This window comes from Pipistrellus kuhlii, unplaced genomic scaffold (assembly GCF_014108245.1).
Source record: "Pipistrellus kuhlii isolate mPipKuh1 unplaced genomic scaffold, mPipKuh1.p scaffold_m20_p_18, whole genome shotgun sequence".
Classification (NCBI taxonomy): Eukaryota; Metazoa; Chordata; class Mammalia; order Chiroptera; family Vespertilionidae; genus Pipistrellus; species Pipistrellus kuhlii.
In genome coordinates this window covers 3,117,146-3,132,606 of record NW_023425493.1, presented here as the reverse complement: position 1 = coordinate 3,132,606, position 15,461 = coordinate 3,117,146, and the positions used below count along the sequence as shown (strand labels likewise).

The 15,461-nt window shown below is 54.2% G+C and overlaps 2 protein-coding genes across 3 annotated transcripts in view; one reads left to right on the top strand and one right to left on the bottom strand.

Annotated features, from left to right (window-relative positions):
* Window positions 1–141: 141 nt before the first annotated feature.
* CD160 (CD160 molecule) lies at window positions 142–11,828 on the bottom strand. Of its 2 annotated transcripts, XM_036443064.2 has the most exons (5): window positions 11,601–11,828; window positions 6,816–6,956; window positions 5,654–5,980; window positions 2,133–2,285; window positions 142–176 (listed from the first exon to the last, which is right to left on the bottom strand). In XM_036443064.2, exons 2-5 carry the CDS (start codon window positions 6,880–6,882, stop codon window positions 169–171), a joined length of 555 nt encoding a protein of 184 aa, XP_036298957.1. In that variant the 5' UTR covers window positions 6,883–6,956; window positions 11,601–11,828; the 3' UTR covers window positions 142–168. The 2 variants fall into 2 exon arrangements, with proteins under 2 accessions (XP_036298957.1, XP_036298956.1); XM_036443063.2 differs by lacking the exon at window positions 11,601–11,828 and having other exon boundaries at window positions 6,816–7,020.
* Window positions 11,829–12,420: 592 nt separating this feature from the next.
* The window catches only part of PDZK1 (PDZ domain containing 1), a 41,794-nt gene continuing 38,753 nt past the window's right edge, over window positions 12,421–15,461 (top strand). The window contains exon 1 of the mRNA XM_045582958.1: window positions 12,421–12,431. The gene's annotated coding sequence lies outside the window, so the exon portion shown is untranslated. The remainder of the gene's footprint in view (window positions 12,432–15,461) is intronic.

Here is a 15,461-nt window from a genome sequence, read left to right as displayed (position 1 = left end):
AGGTCAAGGGATCCACCCATTTGTCCCATTTCATATACCCCAGGTTCCTGGCACGTTGCCCTGTGCCCTGTGTCATTTTCCTCTGTACATACGTCATGTGAAAGATACCAAGGTGAACATATTTATCTTGCTGTGATTTAAAAAAAGATTTCTTCTGGCAGGAAGCTCTTACAGAGCTGTAGGAAGAAAAAGGAAAGTTTGTATTACTGCCACACAACTTAGAATAGCAACAAAATACCTCATTTAAATTATCCTGGGGAGTGTGTGTGAGAGAGAGAGTGTGAGAGATAGGCGCTCATGGCTAGAGAGGGAACAGAAAAGGAAAAAGGAATGCATGGTATGTGTTGTGTCTTACTGCTGAAATTGCATTTATAAATCTCACATTCTGCTGAAGGGGGAAGGGAGCTAACCACCAATCTCTCCTTGCTGGAAGGGAGGGCAATCAAAGAAGTGGGCACCACTCAAAGTTCAAGGTAGGTTTACAATGGAGAGTACTGAATGGTTGGCATGGTGATAGGACAAGGTTACTCAGTGAAATTAGCATGAATTGAGGAAGGTACAGACCTAGGAACCTCCTTCATCCTTTTTGTCATGTGTAAACATGCTAACTTGATGTATATAATTCCCCTAGGCCCGAGAAAACACGTACTTTTTTCCTACTGAATGCTGCCTCTCTAATAATTCTGGTAAGTCTTGTTGGGAGAGGGAGAACAAAGAAAAGGAACGAACTATCAAAACTTCATTCTCTTCATCTGACCGGAGAAGGGAAAAGAGCTTAGAGATTTTTTACTCCGGGGTAACTTAGGACTCCGGTAGTAAGTGTAGTAGATTGAATGGCTAGACTTATTTCCTCTGTGGTTTTTTTTTATTTTTTATTTTTATTTATTTATTTATTTTTAGGGCATTTATTCTGTATGAAGGAGTAAAATTTATTTTACTAACAGTAACCTATCCACCTGAGAGAATTTAGATTTAGTCCTATATAATAAAGAGTTAACGTGCTAATTAGACTGGATGCAGAATGACTAGAGGGCAGGGGGTCAGTGCTGCCAGGCAGCCGGGACTGCAAGGGCTGTGAGGGCTGCCTCTTGCGCGAATTCGTGCACCAGGCCTCTAGTAAAGAAATGTGTACAAGGTCAGACTGCGTGATGGCGAGTTAGCTGCTGCTTGGAAACTGGCGTAGGCTTACTAGTACGTTGGGCAGGTCCTCGCCAAGGATCACAGGTAGAGTCACTTTTCTTTTGATGGTTTATAGGTAAAGAGATGGACTAAGGGAGTGTTAAGTCCTGTTTCTAGAAATGGGAGGAGGCGGTCTCCGAATGGGGGGGGGGGCGGCGAATGGAGGAGTTGAGGTTATAGTAGATGATTACTGAGGGCACAGGGTGTTCGTGAGAAGGATCTGCATTGATTCCTGTGAACGGGGCGACATTTCACCTCTTTGTACCCATTTGCCTGATGAGTAATCGGGAATCTTGGCCTGAAAGGGTGGGTAGGAGGTTAGAATCACTGTGTAAGGCCCAGCCCATCATGCAGATTCTTCAAACAAATTTGTTAAGAACCTGTATGTGCCTGGCACCTCTTTTGTTTGTTTTGTTAGGGAACACAAGACAGTTCCAGCATTTATAGAGCTTACATTCTGGTGACAATCAAGTGGTGGATATTTATTGATTTGAGGAATGCCTAAATAAGATGGAATTAGAATGCCAAGGACAGACAAAACCCGGCATTCGATTTATGCAAAAATGTAATGGCAAAGCATTGCAAGTTCCTCTCTGAGGGAAAACTTCGATTCCTGTTGATAAAGGGTGCGCAGAGGCCTGAGCCAGAAGTGCTGAATATCCTCAGTCTGGCATCAGCTTTTGTTGCGGAGGCACTGTTCAAACCGCACCTCCGGACCAGGTCTGTCTCTGCCCTTGTTCATTTTCACGTGGCAGCCTCAGTGTAGCCCTGATTGTGAGTGAGTACAGGCAGCTGTGTTTAATGGCCTCCTGCAGGCCTTTCCTCACAGGAGACCACCTACCCGAAGGAGAGTCCGATTCACCCATGCTTCCTTAGCCAGTCCCTTTGGGCCAGTTTTGCTCTCCCTAGTTAGGTGTCTTTGCTCGGGGCATGTAAGCGTCATCTGAACATACCTTGAAGGGCCATCAGGCTGGTGGCCAGCATCACCCAGACCTCCTGCAGGACGCTGGGACTGAGCGGGCCGTTACTGTGGAGAGGGCCGTTACCGTGGCTGGACTCCTGCTGTCTTGTTAGTTTCAGTCCGTTCACCGTGTAGTTCCCTGTCTCTGGTTCAGAAGACAATCGGGATCAGGGAAGGGTTTCAGAAATCATACAACATCCTTTTTCATCACCTCAACAGCTTCTGGTCTCCAAGTATCTTAGGATAATTCATTGCCCAGATCAGTTTTTTAAAAAACCTTTGTGAGTGATGATGATGATGATGATGATGTCCATTAGCTTCAATAAGTAACTGTGGGATCTACTGTTTGTCACACAGGGAATGCAAATAAGCCTGCCTTGAAGGAACTCTAAATTCATACCAGAGAGACAGTTAAAATAGCTTAGTCACCTTGGACTTGGCCTCATCTAAAAGCTATATGTGGGATGGGTTGGTTAAGCAGTTCAGCCTAAGTTAAAATCTGGGTTTGGAATAGATCTGGATTTTTATCCCTCACTTAACTACTAGCTGAGTGAACTTAGACAGATTCCCTGTGAGCCCGAGTTGTCACATGACAAGAATAGTGGCTTTCTCAAAAGATCATGCAGATTAAGTGAAGTATCACTTAGCACAATGCCCAGCACGGAAAGCACTTGGTGAATGGTAGACATTGTTTATTGATACTGTTACCAGTCTGGCCTCATTCATCTTCCAAAAGGAACCTTATTTCCACACTTAGTGGGTATTCACATATGCCGACCATGATACTTCTGTGTTAGAACATGAATGCTACGTTACAAGGAACGACGACTTTGTTGTACCCCATTCTGTTCTCTAAGGCTTGTGTGGGGCTGTCCAATACTTACTTGTTCAATGAATGAAAGGAGGTCCCACTAGTGAGTGAAGGTGACTGGAACAGTACTAAATAGTGCCAGGTTAAAGTAACTTGGGCTTTGCATCATAGACGGTGAAAAGCTATTAAAACCAGATGGTGGTGCATCATGTGCAAACTAAAGGCCCGGTGCATGAAATCCGTGCACTCGGGAGGGAAGGGAGTCCTCTCAGCTCAGCCTGTGCCCTCTTGCAGTCTGGAAGCTCTCGGGGGATGTCTGACTGCCACAGAGGCTGGAGAGGCTCCCTCCACTGCTGAGCACCAGCCATGAGCCTGGCTTCTGGCTGAGCTGTGCTCCCCTGTGGGAGTGTACTGATCACCAGGGGGCAGTTCCTACATTGAGTGTCTGTCCCATGGTGGTCAGTGTGTGTCAGCCACTGGTCGTCACCCTGCTGTCAGGCTGAAACTGGCTCTCCAGCATCCCCTGAGGGGTCCTGGATTGCGAGAAGGCTCATGCTAGACCGAGAAACCCCACCAATGCACAGTCAGGGCCAGGGAGGGACATGAGAGGTTGGCCAGCCGGGGAGGAACTGTGGGAGGGCTCCAGAGTATGTCCAGCCCATCTTGCTCAGTGTTGATTGGTCGGACCCTGGCAGTAAGCTAACCTACTGGTCAGAGAGTCTGCCCCTTGGTGGTCAGAGCACGTCATAGGAACTGGTTGACTGATGGACTGTCTATCCCCTGGTGGTCAGTGCACATCATAGCAAGCGGTTGAGCGGCCTTAGCATATCATTAGCATGGTATGCTTTGATTGATTGAACGGCCTACCAGACGACCAGACACTTAGCATATTAGGCTTTTATTATATAGGATTAGCATTTTAGATGGTGGGTGGCAGCATGGATTGGAGGCAGAGACAGTATTTTAGAGTTGATGGGCCATTCATTAGGCAGCAGCTCAGTGCCTGGCCCTGCGCTTGGTGGCAGAGAAAGATGAGTAAGAGTTGGATTTCAAGGGGCTCACCAGTTAGGAGGCTGCTGGGCTGTTTTACATGAGATAATGACCCAGAGAACACCGAAAAGAAGGGAATGAATGTGGGAAAGAACCAGCAGTACTTAGTAACTGGATGGGGGAAGGGAAAAAGGAGGGACCAAGGTTTAGACCAAAGTGTGGGCAGAAATACAGTCTCAGGCGGATGGGTTTGAGTTTGAGGAGATGGTAGGACATTCAGGAGCTGAAATCTAGTTGTCAGTGGAAATGTTAAACTGAAACTTAGGGAAGAGTTGAGAGCTGGAGAAGTTGATTTGTGGGTCAGCTGCAGGGAGGGACAGAGAAGAGGGTGGATGAGGACGTGGGGGAGAGAGAGCGCAAAAAGATGGAGGGGGAATGGGGAGTCTTGGAGAATGAATTCCCATGTTAAAGAGGAGGAAATGTAAGCATAGAAGGAGAGCCAAGAAATCAGAAAGGTAGAAAAAGCAGGGAGCACAGCCACAGAAGTCAGTGTATCAGTGCTGAGTGCTGTAGGTAGGCCTGAGGAAGACACACCAGGAAGCAAGGAAGGAAAATACAGCCCAGCCTAGACGGAAGTAGATTTGGATTGACCACTAACCACAGAAGAGGATGAAAACATTTGTTAAAAGGCTCTGGGCCAGGTTTCTGGTTTGGGTATGTGTGTGTGATTTATACCTAGTTTTCTTAAAGTTAAAAAGTAATTACTTGAAAGTTCATAAAGAATAATAGCAGATCATCACTCTCAATTCTTTGTAATGTTTCACCATATTTCTACACTTTCTAGTTTTCCTGAAGCACATTCTCTGGTAGCTTCTGATGAACCATCACATAGAAGTCAAGTTTTGAGCCATTGCTTGTCTGATGCGTCTTTATTCCTTCCTCACATTTGATTGGTGGCTTGGTGGGGCATAGAATTCTAGGTAGAATAGAATTTTTCTCTGCAAGGCTAGCCCCTCTGGTCATGTAGGAACAGAGTCGCTCTGCTGGGCAGATGAGGAAGCTGTGGGTACAGCTGAGGCTGGAAGGTCATATGCAGCCTGTGCCAAAGAGTGGCAGCAGGGGGCAGAGTGGAGGGGATCTGTAGGGATGAGGCTTTGCTGCCCCAGTGAGATCCAGGCAGAATCTCGGCTTCTGTTGGCTTTCTGGTTTCTGGGTACTCTGGGTACGGACTCTTGAAGGCCGGCTCCTCCCTAATCTATTGCAGCTTGAATGGGTTTCTGTTTGTTACAACTAAATGGTCTTTAAGACAACCTTCCATTTTATCTCAAATCTCTGTCCCAGCCAGAAGGCTCAGTGCCAGCGTTCGGATATACAGCCGCAGCTCTGAGAGCTCCATTGGGAAGTGGGAGGCCTCCATCCGCCTGCAGTTCCTGGCTCTGGTCAGGGAGTGGCATCGGATAAGCTGCTTTTACCTACTCGTGACTCAGTCTGTGTCAGTAAACATGGATGGCCAGCCACCCCTGTAAGGTTTTTTGACCCACTGAGATTACCTTCTTAGGAAAGCAGCATTGGCCCGTGGGGGAGGGGAAGGATGGCTCACGGGAAGGACTCTTCCTCCAGGAGGCCGCCTGGTCAGGGCCGGAAATGCCTGCCTCCCCCGCTGCCGGCCCTGCTGCGGTCCGGCCGTGCTAGTAGGGGTGTGAGGAGCTCACCTGTGACTGAAACGGAGAAAAAGTGACCTTGGAGGAGGATTTCTGGCTTCTGGCTTTTGGCACAACACTGGTAGGTCCCGTTGGCCGATGGCGTGGCTTCGTCTATGGTGAACTCCAGCCGAGATGACCGTTTACGGACACCATCCGTCTTAGGAGGGCGTTTCAGACTCAGCTGCTCCAAGCTGGTCTCAGGGGAGCAGTCTGAAGGCCTGTCCTTGCACAGAAACATGATGGCCCCCTCCGCCTCTTCATCCGTATGCCGCAAGGTGCAGATTAAGATCAGTCGCCTTCCTTGCTGGGAAGCTGAGCTGAGGATTTGCATGCATCCTGCAACGAAAAGGGAAGAATTAGCCGAGGGAGGCTGGGAGTACTTGGCACATTTATTTCTAAATGTTGAGGCAGAGATGCGGGCTGCCCAGAGTCAGTAAGTGCCATCTTAGAAGAGTGGCCCATGAGTTACACCCATGGCTGATGGAGACCTGCAGTCCCAGCTACTCATTGATTGAGGAATGGTTTGGGTTTGGTTTTTACTGTCCATCTGGAACCTGTAGGCCTTTAACAAAGTGCTTGTTTAATGTATCTCATCCTTGATATAGCCCTAGAGGCAGGTGTTCCCATTTTATAGACTAACAAATAGGAAGCACTGGGGGGTTACGTGGGCTTTCGGAGCTGGCAAATGGGTTCCATGAGTTGTAGGGGTGTCGAACTCAATCAGAGAAGGGGCCAAAATCTAAAATTCAGCCTAAATCGCGGGCCGAATGGTTTACTGAACAGTCATAAACTGTCATTGTGATGGAAACGCAGCGGAGTGCAGTGATGACAGCGCGGTGCGGGCCACATTGCAAGGCCTGGCGGGACGGATTTGGCCTGCGGGCCTTGTGTTTGACACATGTGGTTTAGAGTCTATGAGCCTGTAGGAACTTCAGAGGGAGGGCCAGTTTACCAGGCTCTTGGCAACACACAGCACAGACGCAGTGTCTGATGGGTGCAGGCTGGGGTTCTAACAAAGAAAAGGAAACTATGTCTGTCCCCCTTGCATTAGCATCAAGAAGAGCCGGTCCCTTCTCCCTCACCAGGGAAGAAACCATGGGAGCCACCCCCTCAGGAGCCCCCGGTCCCCGGCGGCTGCTCTGCTCTGGGCTTGGGGATGGGCGGTCCTCACCGCCAGGCTGGATGTCCGCAATCGCCAGCAGAGTGGCCAGGACCAAGCAGCCTCTGCCAGGTGCCATCGGTGTCCTGCAGGTTGCCAGCAGCTCAGGGACTCGAAGAGAATGGCTCTGCTGATGTCCTTGGCCTCGCTTCCCTGAAAGCACAGAGGGAGCCCTGGTCAAGGCCCCGGCTTCTGTCGGCTCCACTTGATGGAGGTGGAGGTGAAGACACGCTGGTTAGAGAATGGCTGAGTGAATTACGGCATATCCATAGTCTGAGTTATTATGTAAGTACAACCTACCTAAAATAATGTATAAACATAGCAAAAATAAAATTTCATAAGGTATATATAATAATAAAAACGTCATATGCTCATTAGGCCGGACAGCCGAACGACCTTCTGTAGGAAGCCGGCTGTGAGGGCTGAGCCCCTTGCACAAATTTCGTGCATTGGGCCTCTAGTTCACTTATAAAATGAATACATGAAATCATTTTTCCTATATACAATTGATAGAAAATATGATAGAAGGAAAAATCCCACACATTCTAGGAACAACAATAAAATGTAAAATGCCCAAGAATTTAAAATGGGTTTAAAGTGTAACAAGATTGCTGTAGGGGACTATAGGATAAACAATATAAAGTGCTATTAAGGAACATAAAAGAAAATGTAAATGGAGGCAATTGCTAATTTCTCTATATTTATCCATACATTTGTTACAATCCCAGTAGTCTGGCCCCCAGTGCTTCTGCCCTAACCTTGACCTCTGGCCCCGCTCCTTGCGGTCACACTCCCGCTGACTCTGAGACAAAGCACCGGAAGGTGAGCAGTCCGCTTTTGTACTAAGCACCTGGAGGTAAGTTTACTGGTACAGGCAGTGTGACCAGCCTGAAATCACAGCAAGTTATGCGAGTCTTTGAGGGTTTAATTCCCTTTGTCCCCCTTCTCACGCCTATCCAAGCCATGCAGGTAGGGTTACAACACGAGGACTGGGCTAATAATAATGAGGACCTGAGGGTACCCAGGAGCCGGCAGGAGGAAGCTGAATGAGGGATCTTGAACGGCTGCCGTATGGCCATTTAGTTAAACCTTGGCAGACGTTTGTCATGAATCCAGTGGTGACGGAAGGTGGGCAGTGGGCTGGGAGATTCGCTCCCAGTCTGGGCTCCGGACTGCCTATCTGTGAGCCCGGGGGGAGGCCAGTTCCTCCTCCAGGCTGGTTCCAGGGTTGGGCGGGGGTGGGGTGGGGGGGGGAGCGGGGGCAGGGACCGCATCCAAAAGGAGGCGGCACCCCGGCTGGCCTGCTCTTGGGCGCTGACACTGGGGTGCTCGGGGTGCTGCGGCCTGGCTGCAGCTGGGTGTGTAAGTCTGTCCCGGGCGCTCAGGGGGCCGGGGGCCAGCGAGGACCATGGGGAAAGGATGCGCCTGGAATCTGACCTTGGCGCCCCGGGGGCCAGGCACTGCTGGTTCTGCACTCTGACCGCCAGAGGGCGCCGCCTTCCAGTGGAAGCTGGAGATGCACCTCCACCCCTCCCCACAGTCCATCAGCCTCAAATTCGCCAAGGGTGATTCCTTGAGCCTGGGGGGGATGGGGGGGGGGGGTGGAGGATGGGGCTGGGAGGATGCGCTGGGGTCGGCCTTGTGCGCGGCTAGCTTGGGGAAACCTAAACTAGTGGTGGGGCGGGGAGTGAAGATCAGGTCTGAAGGGTGGGTGAGTCCTGGAGAGAAGCCTTATTACAGTTGCAACTCGCCCTCTGTGGCCCCAGGAGGTGGGGGGGAGGGAAGCCTGGGACTGTCTGGCCTCCTCTCCCTCGTAAGACCTGGCAAACCCCTCAGCGGGCAAGAATGAGGATGCACATTAGGCTGACATCCCTCCTCCTGCCCTCCCTGAGGCCAGGCTGGCTGCCCAGGTCATCTCCCCCGACCTTTCCAGGGGAGGCACCTGGAGGCCGGGGATCGAACCCAGCCTTCCCGACCTCAGCCTCACTCTCACCAGAACGATGCGACAATTAAATGGACCTAAAGCGGGGCGAGGTCCCCCGGGGTGCGCTGCTGGCGGGACAGCACTGCGGGGAGGAGGTGCCTGAGCCAGACCAGCCTCAGGGCAGGACGTTAGCCACAGCTGCACACACACCTGTCTGCAGAGCTTTCACAAAATAAATCGCCCAGGGCCCCAGACGGGCCCCCACTTGGTGTCACAACCCTGACTCCCTGGAGTAGGACTGTTTGTGGGTAACGCTTAGGGTCTGGAGGCCCTGGAGCCTCGTCTGCTCTCTCTCAGCTCCCTCTCAGGCCCCCAGAGCGGGCCTCACCCTGACCCCAGTGGGCCATGGCCCTTAGGGTGTCCGGTGACGCCCTGGATCCTCTTCTCAGAATAACATTTAAAATGAATAAAATAGTCATAGCCAGCTTGGCTCAGTGGATAGAACGTCAGCCTTTGGACTGAAGGGTCCTGGGTTCAATTCTGGCCAAGGGTACAAGCCTGGGTTGATCCCTAGAAGGGGGTGTGCAGGAGGCAACCCATCAATGATTCTCTCTCATCATTGATGTTTCTATCTCTTTCCTCTCTCTTCCTCTCTGAAACCAATAAAGACATATATACATACATATATATTGATATATACATACATTATATATATATCTATATATATAGATATATATATAGATATATAGATAGATATAGATATAGATATAAAATTGATTTTTTACAGAGAGGAAGGGAAAAGGAGAGAGTTAGAAACATCGATGAGAGAGAAACATCAGCCAGCTGCCTCTTGTACACTCTCCATCAGGGATGTGCCTGCAACCAAGGTGCATACCCTTGACCGGAATCAAACCTGTCAGTCCACAGGCTGACGCTCTATCCACTGAGCCAAACCGGTTAGGGCAAGAAATATATTTTAAATAATAAAATGAATACCATAAAGCGCAGAAGATAACGGAGCTGGAAGAACGTGCGAGAGAGGACGGCTCAGACTCCTTCAGACCGCCATTGGCCTGGAAGTGGACATTTCGGAGGGACGGCCATCAGGACAGCTGAGGGGTCTGTCACAGCTGCAGTGAGGTTTGACCTGTGATTTCTCCTGGTGGCCAGTTCTGGGGAGGGGAGCTGCCTGTGTTCCTAACGGAAGGACAGGCTCTCGAGCAGAGACTGGTGAATGTGAAGGTGAAGCTTTCCCAGATGCACAGATGCCATGAACACACCCCTGGCCCCAGGAGAGAAGCTCTGCTGACAGCTCCCTCAGTTTGCAACGAGGGAGATGAGGTGTCCTGACTCCTACCCAGGTCAGAGGTCTTCCCGCTGACATGCATATCTGAGCCTGGGGAGACCTATCTCTACACCAGTATCTTCACCCTGGCACCCAGGTTTACGCGGCCAAAAACACACCAGCGGCCTGAACGCCCCCAGAGCACACGTCTCCCCCAGAGCACACGTCTCCCCCAGAGCACACAGCTCCCCCAGAGCACACGGCTCCCCCAGAGCACACGTCTCCCCCAGAGGACACGGCTACCCCAGAGCACACGGCTCCCCCAGAGCACACGTCTCCCCCAGAGGACACGTCTCCCCCAGAGCACACGGCTCCCCCAGAGGACACAGCTACCCCAGAGCACACGGCTCCCCCAGAGCACACGGCTCCCCCAGAGGACACAGCTACCCCAGAGCACACGGCTCCCCCAGAGCACACGGCTCCCCCAGAGCACACGTCTCCCCCAGAGGACACGGCTCCCCCAGAGCACACGGCTCCCCCAGAGCACACGTCTCCCCCAGAGGACACGGCTACCCCAGAGCACACGGCTCCCCCAGAGGACACGGCTACCCCAGAGCACACGGCTCCCCCAGAGGACACGTCTCCCCCAGAGCACACGGCTCCCCCAGAGCACACATCTGGGGGGTGTGCCTCCCTCAGAGGTGCCTCACAAGGCCGGCTCCCAGCCCAGGGAGCCCAGTGGCTTGTCCAGGCTTTGAGGAGTCCAGGGGAGAGTTGATCAATGCTGGTAACTTGCCTTAAGTAACTAGTTCCTTTTTAAAAATATATATTTTTATTGATTTCAGAGAGGAAGAAAGAGGGATAGAGAGAGAGAGAAACATCACTGATAAAAGAGACACATTGATTGGCTGCCTCCTGCACTGGGGATCGAGCCCACAACTCGGGCCTGTGCCCTGACCGGGAATCGAACCAGGACCTCCTGGTTCACAGGTCAGTGCTCAACCACTGGGCCATGCGGGCCAGGCACAACTATCTCCTTTTTTTAATTCTTTTATTTTTGTATTGATTTTTACAGAGGGAAAGAGAAAGGGATAGAGAGTTAGAAACACTGATGAGAGAGAATAATCCGTCAGCTGCCTCTTGCACACCCCCCACCGGGGATGTGCCCGCAACCAAGGCACATGCCCCTGACCTGCATCGAACCCGAGACCCCTCAGTCCGCAGGCCGACGCTCTATCCACCGAGCCAAACCGGTTTCGGCAACTCTCTCTTTTTTGTTGATAAAAAGAATCACCTTTGTGATTTGCCCCCCGTGAGTCCTGGACCACACAAGTGCCAGGAGGTTTTAGAGCAGGAGGAAGGATGTCGGCTCCATCAGGCCGGTGACTCCCAGCGCTCACCCGATTTCCCTCCCAGAGCACCCCGCGTGGTTCTTTCCCACGTGAGGGACGTGTCCGGAGGCCTGATCCCTGACAGGAGTGCGCTCGCCTGGTTTCCGCGGCCCCGGGGAGCCTGCCTTTGCCGGAGCAGCCGTGCCACCGCCCACCCCGTGCCCGCTCCGGCCGGGCCAGGTTTGGGGCCCCTTTACCTTCGCACAGACGCTCCCCGGCTCCGGCTGGCGGCTCTGGTGGGAGCACTTGAATGCGCGCTCAGCTCGCCCGGCTCTTCGTCTTGTTAAAACCCCCTCTCACTTCCGGCCTTGCTCTGCCTTCATTACTGGTATCTGTGATCTCTGGAAACCGCAGGATGGGTTTTGGGTTTTTTTAAGCCATCAGGGGTCTTCCTGCCTCTTGCCTCCACCGCCACGGTGACGCTTTCTCCCTCCCTCCTCCTCCTCGGTTGCTTTCTCCGTTTCCTCTCCCTTTCCCTTGTGTCAGAGACAGACGACGGGCCTGCGAGGGTGAGGAAACCACCCTGGAAATGGTCCTCTCGCCTCGGGAGCCGCACATTTGTCACTTGATAAGACATCACGGAGCAACCAGGAGATGTGAGGACAGTCTGTGTCTCACGGCGAGAAAGGGCCGCGTCTTCCCCCGAGAGAAGGTGTTGCTGCACGCGGAGTGGGACGTGGAGGGCAGGGCGGGATCCTAGGAGGACGGGAGGCAGGAGGGGGGGCACCCAGATGGTCCTGCTCGGAGCGGGAGCGGGGCATGATGTGACCCCTCGCCCACGTCTGTTCTGTCCTCCTCCTTGTGGTCAGTGGCTGGGAGGTGGCGGGGACACTTCTAGGCCCTAGGACTGTCCCCTTTGGAGGAGCGAGGAGCGATCTGGATCTAACGTCACGAGGCCCGGCCGGGCTCAGGCCGAGGGGACCCAGCGCCCCCGGGAGCAGACACCTGTCGTGCGCGCCAGCGGAGCTGGTCCCGGAGCCCGAGGGCTGTCCCGGAGTGGCTGGGGCCGTGTTCCCGCCGGACCCAGAGCCACTGTCCCGCTGTGCGGAGGGGCCTGCTCTGTGCCTCACGGGGGCCCTCACCCTCCTGGCCCTGGGGCCCGTTCCCCGCAGCCCGCAGGGCACGCGGCCGCATAGACATCAACTACCGTGTTCCCCCGAAAATAAGACATCCTCCGAAAATAAGACCTAGCGCAACTTTGGGAGAAAACATTGATATAAGACACTGTCTTATTTTCGGGGAAACAGGGTACTAAGCAGGGCTGGCTTCTGGTAACCGGTTCTTACTGCTGCCCCTGCATGGTCACAGGCACGGCTTCTCGGTTTCTCGCCCCCCGGAGGCTGGCTGCCCTGAGGGCGGGGCAGTGAAGCCACAGGCGGCCGGTGCGGAGGGTGGGGCCGCCTGAGCACCCGCAGGCGACCGTGTGTTCTCACTTGTGGCTGCAGAACCCTCACAGCTTTGCAAAGACCTCGGGGCTCCAGGTGGAGCCACGGCGGCCTCCCAGCCTCCGTGCAGCGCCTGTCCACCTGCAGCAGCTGCAGGCACGATGGTGTAAAGTTTCCAGGCGTCCTCAAACTTTTTAAAGTGGGGGCCAGATCACGGTCCCTCAGAGAGCTGGAGGGCCGGACTATATGAACTACTAATTCCTACTGTAACACCTCGGCTGCGCTCACTGCCCAAAAAACCTGGCGGGCCGGGTCAGACTCCTCTGCGGGCCGCATGTGGCCCGCGGGTCGTAGTTTGAAGACGCCTGGCACTGTAAACGCTGCTTTCGATCACTCCCCGTGGGGCAGGAGTGCGAGGGGCTGTGTGGCCGGCGCCCGCGCTCTGAGGGGAGCTAGCTCTGTGGAGAGGGCCCCCCCAGCGACGGGCAGAGGCTCCCGGGCCTGAGCACCCCGAAGCGCGAGGACCCAAGGACGGGAGGAGGAGCGGGGGCTGCAGTGTGTGCTGGTCACTGAGGTCTCGGGGCAGAGTGACACCTGCGCTGAGCTTTGGACGGAGGCAGGATTCCAGACGGCCGGGCGAGCGTTCTTCCGATCTGAGAACAACATGAGCCAGCAGGCACAGGGAGCGCAGGGCAGCTGCGGGCGCGGCCGGGACACCGGGTGCCGGTGGGCGTGCTGGTGGGCGCACTGGACACTGACCCCGAGCCCCCAGATGTCCTGGCAGACGCGGCTGTCTAGCTACCAAGTCTGATAACACAATTTAGAAACAGACATACTGCTGGACCGGTTTCGCTCAATGGATAGAGCGTCGGCCTGCGGACTGAAGGGTCCGGGGTTCGATTCTGGGCAAGGGCATGTACCTTGGTTGCGGGCACATCCCCGGTAGGGGGTGTGCAAGAGGCAGCTGATCGATGATTCTCTCTCATTGATGTTTCTAACTCTCTATCTCTCTCTCTTCATCTCTGTGAAAAATCAATAAAATATATTTAAACAAAAAGCAAAAAAAACAACAACAAAAAACAGACATACTGTTTTCAAGGTCTTACTGTAAATGTTCCACATGAAAAGGAACTCTGAGAGTTGGATGTCAAATCATATATTAAAAACATATTTTTGCCGAAGCTGGTTTGGCTCAGTGGTAGAGCGTCGGCCTGTGGACTGAAAGGTCCCGGGTTCGATTCCAGTCAAGGGCATGTACCTTGGTTGAGGGCATATCCCCGGTAGGGGGTGTGCAAGAGGCAGCTGGTCGATGTTACTCTCTCATCGATGTTTCTAGCTCTCTCCTTTCCTCTCTGTAAAAAATCAATAAAATATATTTAATAAATAAATAAAATATTAAAAAATATTTTTATTGGGTTCAGAGAGGAAGGGAGAGGGAGAGAGAGATAGAAACATCAATGATAAGAGAGAACCATGGATCGGCTGCCTCCTGCAAGCTCCACACTGGGGATCAAGCCCACAACCGGGCCTGTGCCCTGACCAGAATCAAACCGGGACCTCCTGGTCCATAGTCGATGCTCAGCCTCGGAGCCACGCGGCCGGGCTGACAGCCCATCTCTATCCGCTCCTGTGGAGCCTGAGGGCGGAGGGGAGGACGACACAGCCGGTGCGGAGGCCTCCACGCCAGCAGCGCCCCCCTGGGCGGGGATCGGAGTCGCTCCTGGTTGTTCACACACGTTTCCGATCCACCAGGCTCCCTGGGGTTTGTGTTCCTCACAGCGTCCCTGGTGCTGCCGCCGTCATGTGCCCTGCGGGGCCGGCTGTGCGCCCCTCTGGGCCCTCTGCTCTCCCTCTGCAGCGTGTGCAGCCCCTCAGCCCGTGCTCTCCGCTGACACCCCCAGGTGCTGCCCGCTCCCCCCCAGCTCCCACGCTGCTCCCCCCTCTGTGAGGCCCACGGACACGGGCCCGGCGGCACGGAGTCAGGCCGCCCGGTCGCCGGACGCCCCCACTTCGTGGTCTCGGGCAAAGCGCCGAGCCTCCCTGCGGACTGGGAAGAACAAACGCGCACAGTGGGACTGGCGTTGAGAAAGAAACGGAAACCTATGGGAAGCAGCGAGCATGGCGCTGGGCACACAGTAGGGACGGAATCCCGCTGGCTGTCGTCGTGGCCCGTCTTCTGGTCTGCACGGCCCATCCCGTCCCTGGGGGAGTGAGTCCTCCAGCTCAGGGTCCTCCTCTCCGGCTGGACGTCCGGCTCCTCCAGCCCCTCTCTGGCGCGGTGCCAGCCAGCCTCCATCCCGCCGGTTCCCGCCAGAACCCGTGGCCAGGCCCCGCCAGAACCCGGCGCGGTGAGTCTGTGCGCTCCCCGCAGCAGGTCGCGCTGCCTTTGGCTCCCACGCTGCCCTCACCACGCGGGCTTCCTGGCCACGGCTGCGGCCCAGAGCTGAGCTAGGGCCTTGCCCGTGGGGCCCTGAGCTGGCACCCCCTCCCCCGCCCCCGCTCCCTTCCTCCTATGGCTCCTGCTGTGAGGGTGTATGTGGGTGCCGGTGGGGAGAGCACCTCGGGTCCCTGGCTTAGTTTGGGGCGTTCGGCCCCGGGAGGAAGCCCCTCAGAGGCCCCGGAGGAGGAGCAGCGGCGTGGGCTGCCCTCCCGCGGCCGCGGGCCCGCCGGGCG